This window comes from Schistosoma mansoni (genome assembly GCF_000237925.1).
Source record: "Schistosoma mansoni, WGS project CABG00000000 data, supercontig 0037, strain Puerto Rico, whole genome shotgun sequence".
In the NCBI taxonomy this organism is placed as follows: Eukaryota; Metazoa; Platyhelminthes; class Trematoda; order Strigeidida; family Schistosomatidae; genus Schistosoma; species Schistosoma mansoni.
Window position 1 is genome coordinate 1,074,573 of NW_017386026.1, and position 11,229 is coordinate 1,085,801.

General features: G+C 32.3%; 1 protein-coding gene across 1 annotated transcript in view; it reads left to right on the plus strand.

Annotated features, from left to right (window-relative positions):
* Nucleotides 1-3,623, plus strand: part of Smp_083480 (hypothetical protein) — a gene marked incomplete at both ends in the record, with an annotated part of 12,337 nt that extends 8,714 nt beyond the window's left edge. Inside the window, 2 exons of the mRNA XM_018790747.1 lie at nt 2,763-2,846; nt 3,460-3,623. Of these exons, the coding sequence (XP_018645987.1) occupies nt 2,763-2,846; nt 3,460-3,623 (248 nt within the window). The remainder of the gene's footprint in view (nt 1-2,762; nt 2,847-3,459) is intronic.
* Between the last annotated feature and the right edge of the window lie 7,606 nt (nt 3,624-11,229).

Below are 11,229 nucleotides of genomic sequence, written 5' to 3' on the forward strand. Positions count from 1 at the left end.
CTGGTGGTCTAGCTTCAATTGACTCACGCTTTCAACTATGAAAATACTAAATTTCCACAAAACCCCTTCTCATAATTATGAATTAATAAATTAAAGTCAGTAACGTTAAAATAATCCCTCCCACAATTTATTAGTTGAATAATATTAACATGGAGAGAAATGACAATAGTGGAGAGTTATGAAAATAGGAAAATAGTACTAATTAATTGTGTAATTCATTTAGTTTAAAGCTCTCCCGTTATAAAAATATCAATGTAGTATACTTATATATATCAAAGTAATTTACGAGTCAATGAAATAGATTACATGACTACACATAATAAGTAAAAAGTACAAATTGATGATAAGAAGACATGTGTACACTGCTAATATTGATAAGAATAATAAAATAACAAAAGTTCCTGTCAATAGTTCAACTTAGGAAGGCAGGTCAAACTTGGATAAATAGACTTTAAAAAAATAATCATCACAAAACATTAATTATGTTACGTCATAAAAAGTGTAAATAATCAAACAAAGTATATATATATATATAATTTTTATCAATGTGTACTTTTTACTGATTATGTATAGTTGCGTAATCCATTTCATTGCAATTATTGACTCATAAATTGTCTTGATTGGTTTGATATTTTCCAATATCCATATAAATATGCATGTTTATAAAAATGATGCTTCATAATGATCTAATTGGAGAGTGTCTTGTTAGTTTATGGGTTACTCTTTTATATGCATTACCCTCATACATATATAATACATCATAATTATCTGGTAGGAAGGACAAGCTTAAAATAACCAGGATGGATTTCATATGGTTCCAGGTCAATCATGAAACGGCTTTTATAAATGTTTAGTTTATGGAAAATTCAAGAAAATAATAGTTACAATGTGTGTAAACAGATTTTACATGTTTTATGCATCTATTAAAGTTTCCTGCTAGTAACTGTAAATAAAGAAACAACGATATGTATAATACTTCCATGCTCATGTATAAATGTGTATACGTATATAATTAGATAGATAGATATTACCTATTTTGTTGAATCTCTATCAAGACTCAAATAGATTTTTAAGATTCTCTGTATTATTTTTGGTTAGAGTTTTCATTACAAACTGATAACAGTTATCATGTTGAAATGATTTATGGTCATATGGGTGAATGAATTGCGTGAAAAAAATTCTAAGAGATGGTATCTTTAATCTGTTTATTTTATCATTAAAATGCAATATTACAGTGAAGTAAGTTTTGTTTAACGATTTAGAGTTAGAACATTTGGGGTTATGTCGATCTGTCTGTTATACAAAAAGTTTCAGGGATTTTATACGTTTATTGCTGTTATTTCTACTCTAAGATGACAATTATTAATGTCCTGAGTACTTTATACAAAAGTTTTCCTGTTGTTCACCTTAAGTAATTCTTAAATTTCTTTCAAAAAATTAAAGCTCTTCTGCTTTCAGATGGTAAGTAGTAGCTCCAAATTCTGTCATACCTAATTGAGTTTAGACAATTGAGTCACATCACTATTTCATACATCTAAATTAGGGCTCAAAGCTCAGAATCGGTTACTGTAGCGTAAAATCGTTTACTCTTTATCTTCCTCTAGATTTTGAGTCTCAGTAATTCTTCAAACATAACTTTCTATACCACAACTTCAATGTTCAACCTTTCTCCGTTATCATTGCCATCGTAATCATTTGGACCCCTTTTGTTATATTGGTCTTGTTCATTTTTTCTCGTATTATTAATATATCATAATAACTTGGATCAACACATTGTTTATTTTCAGGCTCTACGTTGATTATGTCTAATAAAGTCCATTAATTAAATAGGAGTGTAGACTTGAAAATGGTGTTTCAGCACTTCTCACTAATGTTATATTGTTTTATATTACTCATGTACCCTATCTTCCACTCGAAATCTAATTATACCTTATCTGGATCAGTTAGATTTTAAAAAATCTTAAAACCTAACACAAATGTTTATTTGGGCTACATTTTATATGACCTAGAAATATGAAATTAACAGATAGAACTAGTTTAATATCAGTAGTAATGTAATCTAAAATGAAGGAAATGTAGTTCAAAACAAATGGATAAAATCTACCATAGAAAGTTTTGAATTATTTTGGAAGCGAAAGATTTAAGACAAAGTTGAAAGTGAATACAACACCACCGTTTTATGGATTTTACGTATTACCATCTATAGTTTCCAAACATAAGATATAATAATCTCAGGAAACATATAATCATAGCACCAGTTTAACTGATGATCCAATAACTTCGACTGATATGACTGCCTCTCACCTTTTCTCCTCTTAATATACTAGTCTCCTCAACCATAGGATGAATTCAATGACTGGTATTACCGTTATTAGTTATTTATGAGATGCCATTTATTATTATCCATATAACCGAATTATGTCAAGTCCTAATACCACTACATTATGGAAAGTTACTATTCATTCACAACTGGCGATTATAATTTTGATGCAAAATATAAACTTTATTATAACACAATATTCATTTTGATATTTCCAATAATTAATCGTCTCAATAATTCTTGATTAGTGACCACTCTCTTAAATCATCTGTAATTTTCTATTTTAACTAGTTACTTTGATTTTTCCAGATTATTCCTTTCGTCTGTTCTATGGATTTCTGACTTTTAGATTAACTGTCCCAGTTCATAACCCACATTCTATAACCTACATTCTATTTCGTTATATTTCTCTGGCTTTAATACTCTATCAAAATTTATTTAGATAAAAATGAATTAGAAAATTTAAAACAACTGCAAAAACATCAAATAACTACAAATGAAATCAAGAAAGAACGTGTGCGACGACGTACGTTTGTTGTAAATTGCTCTCCAGCTTATTCTAGACTATTTGATCTATGACTTCGTTTGAAAAAGACTCGTTTCCTCTTTATGTTTGCATGTTTCACAAAAGTTAAGTGGGATGCTTTGCTTACGTTGATGATGCGACAATTAGTTCGATGAGATTCTACTTTTCAGAATGTGTTTGTTAGTTATAAATCGTTTATTTTATGTTTGTTTTCTTGCATTCTTACCGTTTCACGTTGCATACAGCATGTTTGCATGATATTTCTATTGTTTTTTCACCGTTAATCTGTTATGTTTGTGAAAAGCGGATATACAATACACTAGCTAAACAGATGTGAGAATCTTTGTAACTTAGTAGCAATATCGAGGCAATCCCCACAGGATGCACATATGCTAAATGAGGCTGGTCGGTCGCAGTCCCAAACATCAATGGGAAGATCCAAATAACCAATAAAAATGAATTATTCTTGGTTCTTCTGTGATCGAGATAGAGCTGATACCACTTTTTGCCTGTTTAAATGAGCCTTTTTGCTTTTCTGTTTTATCCGAATTTATGAAAAAATCGTCAACCTTTAACCTTATCCTAACTCCCTTTTTTCCCCTTTTCATTGTAGGTGGTGAAAGACCGATGCACTTAACAAGTGGTGAAGTTGTCGGCATAGCCGTTGGTTCAGCATTAGGTTTAATTTTAGTATTTATTGGTTGTATCATTTTGCGTAATAATGGGAAGTCGTCACCTTTACCATTTCATGGTCATATACCCGGTCAACGTGTATAAAAAAATAGGAATTGTTTTTTTCTCTGATTTCATTGTTTGCAATAATATCTGTTCTCACTGTTTGTATTATACAATTTTAACATTTTTCTCTACATACTACTGATAATACTAATCATAGTAGTAATAATACAAGTAGTATTCTGTATTGATTGCATTTACAACAATGCATTCCCATAATTCAATTGTTTTCCTTTCCTTTTTGTTTTCCATTTTTCCAAGTTCATATTAGTATAAATGTCATGGAAATAAGTTTCAATTTTGATCATTTTTTTTCTTTATTATAAATGTGTTTATACTTGTTTGCATTTTGAGCATATAATTGCTTTAATAATACTTTGTAAATGATTTGTATAACATTTTGGTGTCTTTTTGTCACATATCATTTCATTCTAAAGTCAAGGTAATTTTCTAATTACCTGTCTTCTTATTTCTAGTTTTATTTATTTTTATCTGCGATAAAACGGTTTTTTTTATATATTACGACTAATACTACTTATAACGATATTAGTGTAGTGTGGTCTACTTATATCCATATAAGTAGTATATGGCTATGGTCAGACATAGAATGTATTTGGCAGAAGATCGATAAGGAACGAACAGGAATGAAGCGCAATCGGTAGAAAAATGCATGAACAATGGATTAATATTTACAGAAGGAACAGTGAAGATTGAGACAATCGGTTGTTAATTTACAAATGAACTGTTTGCTGTATGGTTATCAGAATTTAGTGAGATAGTCTGTAATTTGTGCTTAAATACAGTCGACTGTCCCCAACCAGTGTTCTGTTCACTACAATAGTACTGTTATTATTATTATTATTATTATGTACTCGTTATGTTTCAATTTTAAAGTCAATGATATTTGTGTATTCATAATTTCTTGGCTTGATATCAGTTTTTCTACACATGTGCATATGCAATTATTTACAATGGCAAACGTAAAACTTTACAAAGTTATACCTTTTTATGTAAGTATTTATTGTACGCATAATCTCTGGTAAAAGATATAATAAATGACAAAATGTACATTTTATGACATTGTCTAGTAATCAATATTAATCATTTTGGCATACAAGAATGTCATCTTTTTTTTTCTAATGGCATTGCATTTGAACATGTCAATATTGATACTTGAACAATGTGAATTGTCTTTTTCTGGCTTACTGTTTTACTTTGTATTTTCCTTTCAAATAATGTAAATAGGTAATAATTTTAAATTTTTTTATTTTCTTTTGTTTATTGTGTGTTTATGTATGCCTTCGATACTTTTGAAATTTATATTTAGTCGTGTTCTATTATCCTATAAAACTATAATATTCGAATTAAAACTTATTATTTCTATTCCTCAATGTTTATTGAAAATCTCAAAAGGAATTTTTTGTTTATTATTTTATTTAAACGCATAAACATTGGTACAAGGAGTCACTAAATAGATATGCGCCACATAAATCATTCGACTTGTAAGAGGGCAGGGACACCCGGGTGCCCAAACCAAAACACGTGGTCTTGTTGGGGGACCACACCTTGAGCCTTTCACCTAAAGGTCTAATCCCCAAGGCAATGGAGCAACGTTAGGAGATGCAGTCTAATGGTAGTCGGTGACCAACGATTGATTCATACGCCATTTGTTTCATCAAAATCCTGGAGCCCATGTGCACCATTAGTTTGGAATCAGGGTTTTCCAACTCCCCTAGGTGACCTCTCCGTGTCCACCGTGCAGGTTAAAGCGCCGGACATTCGCTTTTCGTCCTCTCAATTTCGTAAACAACACCCGTGGTGCGAGAAGGCAGTGAGGACTTCCCTGGAAGTGGTTGTATGCAGGTGGCCACGTGAGAGCATTTCGAGAGGGAAAGCTAACTTTCCCCATTCTCGGCCGTACCAGGGCATTTGGGGGCCTCAGAAGGAATATTGTCGGTGGAATACAAATATTGCCTAATTAGTAATCTGTTTTTGTATTTATATTGATAATCTGTTGTTGTGTTCCGCTGTCCGATTCAGCTACAATATAAACTACCTACGGTAGATCAAACTCACCATACAAATGAAGAAACTGAAGTAAGTGGCAAACTATGTTTACTAAATTGAATTATAATGGACTCAAATTATAAGTACACATACATTTGGCCTTCTCAATTAGATAGGGACACGTAGGCTAGATTATTGACCAAGACATAGTCTACGTCTTCCAATACTATGTCTCTTACACAGTTCTCATCTCCATCTGACATTGGGACGATATTTAGCTGTTTGACTTCCAAAATATCGCGTTGTGTACTTAAACACGACCAGCCTATTATCCATATACGGATTATTGTTCGTATATAACTTGTTGACCAATTTTGCTACTTCCATTAGGTCGTCTACGGAAGTCCACCATTCGATTAGAAAGTGTTGGAATAGACTTTCCATGTATCTCAAATCAATTGTTGGCCAACATTTTTCAAGATCTTAGCATACGGAAGTTAGGAACTTGGGAAGACTAGGAATGTTTAAGATTATTCATCACTGCATTGACCAACGTTTTGTTTTTCTCCTGCCTTGTAGATTTATCTGTTAACTCGGGTTTTAGTACTTAACCTTAAGGTGGCATTTGTCTCCATCAGTAGTCTTATGATGATTTGTTGCTGAAAGTTGTTCCACAAAATCTTATCAACTTATAACAGAAAGGCATTACTCGATCGCAGATGGCTGTTTTAGAGCTATCTTTTGAATTGGATATGCAACATTGATATTCATCAAGTCTGTTTGTTGTCTTTTGTTTTTTAAAATTTGATTATGGTAATGTATATAAGGTTAACTTTGTTTGTCTGACCTGTCTGTAGCACATCTGTTACTCTAAAAGATCATTTAGATCAACATAAAGTAAGATATCATGTTTTTGTTGTGCCTGATGATCCTGACAAAGTTTTTAAAAATTTCACAACATCTTAAGGAATAAGCAACAATAATTTACAATTAATTTATACTTCTGTGATTTTAATCGTTACTCTAAGTATCCTGACTCTTCTCTCAAAATAAGTTCATTTTTAACAAAGAATCAATAGTCAGGTATGATTTTCGAATCAGTTACTCTAATTAATGGACATTCAAAAAATATAACTGTTGATGTACAAGATATTTGACAATCTAGGACAAAGAAATCCGGTTAGTTTGGTCTCATTTGCATTATTTTCAACCTATTGGTCTTTACCTGAAATGTGTACATTAACTGAGTCATTCATGTATGTATGATTTAGAATGGTTATAAGTTGAATAGATTGGATTAAATTCAGTCAACTATCAGTTTTGTTAACTTTTTTTGCTGCGTAGAGTGTTTCAGTGAATTGATTGTTATGGTTGATTGTGAACACACATGCTTTTAGCCGATTACAACAATTGAGTCCCTGAAAATAACAGGGTTCAAAAATTAAGCTGAATGGGAACTAGTTCTGTACAGCCAACAGTTTTTACAAAAACGTTGTACACTTTGGATACTTTGTATGACATCCAGTAATTAAATCTATGAGGAATGTGACTTTATTTACTTATCAGAAAGTAGATAATATTCCTCTAAAGCTAGGAATCTAGTTTTATCCCCAATAAATTGATCGGTGAGACTATAATATATGGATGACCTTTGAGCAACACTAGGCGGTTTTGAAACAACTCACCTACTTAATAAGTTTAATACAAAGTTTTAAAGTAGTATGGGTGATTGGGATGAGGATTTGAAGCTAGAAGTTGGGGTTATGAATTGGAGTAAAGGTTTCCATCAGGAACTAAGATCAACTATGATGCCATTTAGCCGTATGCGTGAACGAACTTCTCACCGAAATCCCAGACTTGCTATCATTAATTGTATTGGTTTGTCCATAAATTACTACGAGAAAAAAAGGGGGTTGGTCGCCTTTCTCCCTGAAAGAACCCTAATGTTACTCTTATATTGATAACGCCAACCTTGGATATTAAGCCGAACTCAATTTCGTTTGTTGAGCAGTTATTATCTTGTGTTGGTTGATCGAGATAGTTATAAGCAGGGTGATACGATTAAAAGTATCAAAAACTTTTATCGTTCAACTCGTTCTTGTAAACTTTATAAATGTAGCAGTGTTTGTTGTTGTTAGTCGTTCTTGTAAGGTACTACAAACTTTTAATATTATATCCAGTTACTCAAAACTTGCGTAAATTATAAATTTGTTTCTTATACACTTATTTTTCAACATGTATATGCTAGTGAAGACTGGGTTTTCTTTATTATTTCTACCCCCAAACTCTCCGTTCACTTACATCAGACATCTAACTAATTTAACAGCTTGATATTTTGAAAGTATCCAAATGGTGTTTGTGGAGCGAACTACTTGACTTGACCTAGAAATGTTACGGTGAAAAAAATAACAAAATTACATCTTTTGTAACGGTTTAAATCTTCCCGTTATTGATATTATGGCCTGCAGTCAATCGACCTCATCAAACGTGTATATCTTAAGCGAATTGTCACGATATTACTTTTGTAGAAACCAGTGACCATCCAAACCAAATGACTAAGTGGATAAAGTTCTAGGAGCTTGGATCTAAAAGCATTGGGTTCAAGTTCATGAGTAAACATCAACTCTGGTATGCAGTTACATACAGACGGTGAGTCCCAAAGAAGACGGAATGGGCGTCCTGAATCCAACTACAAGCCACAAATCCACCTTATTATAAAGACATCAGTAGGATTGTGACAAGGTATCATTCCAGTTATGCAATATCAGTTTCACATGATTTTTATGACCTCTATATCGTAATCAGTTGATTTAGGTCTGTCAGTTATAATAACTATTTAACAGTACAAACTACTGAACGTATACTAATTGTCTTAATATCTTCATTAAGAAATAATCAAGTTATTCGACGTTAATATTACTATAATTACCTTAAGTGTAAAAAACAAGGATGACAGATGAGTTCATAAACAATCATTACATCTGAAACGTCGTTTGAACAATGATTACTCTTAATTAAATAATTTGTATTAAAAATTAGCGATCTTGAAATATGCATTTATTCCGTCGTATAAAAATAAAAACTTCTTGAGTACTGTCAGAGGTATGAGGGCAGTTATCACTTCCCGGTTGCCCACACCGTGGAAGGGTTCTTCCAAAGCTACCTGGAAAAGAAATTGAGTTAGAAGTAATCTTAATGACCTGAGAGCGTGACCGCAGTGCCCAAGGGACAACTGCTTGAGGTCGGTCACACACGACCTTTTTGTAGGTAGTTTTTGTGTTAGCTCCGTTCTTCAAAGGACCTTACCACCGGAGACGGAAATCCGTGGGATAAGGCGAGGTATGTATTTTTAGGGTCTACCTTTTCTAACCCCTCCTTGTGAGAAGGCAGCATCGTTGTTATTCTGGTTTTCTGAAGGAAACACCTTACTACTGTCACACCTCTGTACAGTCAGCAGTACGGCTTCGCCTTCGGACCTTGGGTTTTTTGCTTTTAGTCTTACCGCTCTTCAACCGACCTGCCTGGCATTGTAGGACCTTGAGTAACGATTGTTCCAGACAGTATAGCTCGATTGGTTCATCATGATAGGAAAACCCGACTGTTAGGTAAGAATCCTTTGATACCCCATCTAAGATCTGTATGTAGTTAATACAACCTATGTATACATACATTTGTTTAACGATCACTGAGTGTTACTCAACTTCTTGGCCTGACTCCTTAGTTCACGGTTTCTCAATAGGATTTCACTTATATTCCCCATAGTGAAGGGATTCTCAATGGAGAAGAATTGTTACCTCAATAAGTATGAAAAGAGAGTAAATCAAACAAACCATTCACGAAAATTCTGATTTCATGTACATCTTGCTTATCGGTTTAATAAAATTGATACAAAGGACACTTTAAAAGTGTGATACAAGCGTGGAGAACTGGTATCAAGAAACAGAAATTCGCGAAACTCAAGTTGATAGAACGGAAAGACTGATATAAAGTAGAGATTTTATTCACATGACCACAAACTATGTACCATATGCCTTCATTTTTATTCAGAATTTCCAGGTATTTGATGATAATAAATCAATAAATTTGATGATTCAAAGTGAGAAAAGACGAAAGTAAATTTCATACAAATTGACGACAAATCGAATGCTACTTGATATACTGATTGAATATCACACTACTGAATTCACTGAAACAACACATCTGAGGTTGAGTAAAGTGAGAAGACTATCATGGTTTCTGTGAAGTATTTACCAATGAATAACAAATTGTCCTACGACAAATAAATATTATCAGTAAGGGGTTATGGGTGTTGTTGAATTTCATTGAAATTCCAAACTGGTCGAAGTTGGACGACATTGCTTTATCAAAATTAATGTTGACAAGAGCAAACTGAAATGACGACTGCACTACATTAAATTTGGAAATTTTCATAACTAACGAACTTTTTGACACACAAGTGGAATAAAGATAAAGTATTAAGGGCAATAAAGTTATACGATTACAGTAACAAAATCGATTAAATACCGAGATCACTTGTTGACACTCAAATCATGTGTTGCAGCAAACAGATTATTCACAAAATGAATAATAATAATAACACAAGTTACTGAATATTAGAAAGTAATATAGTGCCGTACACAAAAGTAATTATGAAGTCGTAATTATGTCAAACACTATCACCTTGGTGCCTCAAGTTACCTATTATCTTCTTGTGTAGCAGACTCCGTTAGACATGAATTACGCCGACTGAGGTGTCCAAATCAGATAATTTGTTATTAACTTATCGATTCACTCGGTTATGTAGATCACATAACAAATAGTTTGTCAACGGTCCATCAAATGTATGAACTACATTTAATGATTATTTCCAAAATTGAAATACAGCTTCATCATAGTAAAGTGGATCTCATATTCATTTTTAAAATAATTGGTTATTGTGTGATAACCATATTAATGTTTGCCCAACCACTAACACCGTTCGAACTCTATTTTTAAGATTGTTGTGTTACCAAGAATCTAAATGACTTGGCACCTGTCACGGTTAGACGGTCGATGGAATAGATCGGTTAACACTTGAACTAAACAGCATACCTCATGACGACATACTAAAATTGTCCAATATAATGAATTAATCAAAACAAAATACGATATACTGAGATGAGTTGTCTTTTATTTTGACAGAAGAAAGAAATCGAAACGGTCAAGAGGCAAACAAATGCTGTTCAATCCAAATAAATACATCACATTACACAAGCTAATTAATACTATTTTACTTTTTTAAAAAAAAGTCATAGAAATGAATACATGGGGAGGGGGGAAAATGCTTAAATTAACAAGTAAGTACAAAACCATTTTGAATAAAGCAAATACAAGTAACTGAAATATTGTTTTGCAATAGATTCTATGGATCTCCCAATTTTATCCCTTATCTATATAGTTTCAACAAGATAATAATGATATTGCTCAACGATGATTTCTGATTGTTTATATCAGTGTAATCAAGATGTAAATATATGTACACACGTATGTACCAAACCTACATCCCCAGCTGTTCATATAGGGTTTATATGTAAGTGGTCTGTTTATATAATAATAATAATAATAATAATAATAATAGTAATCATTATTATTATTATTATTA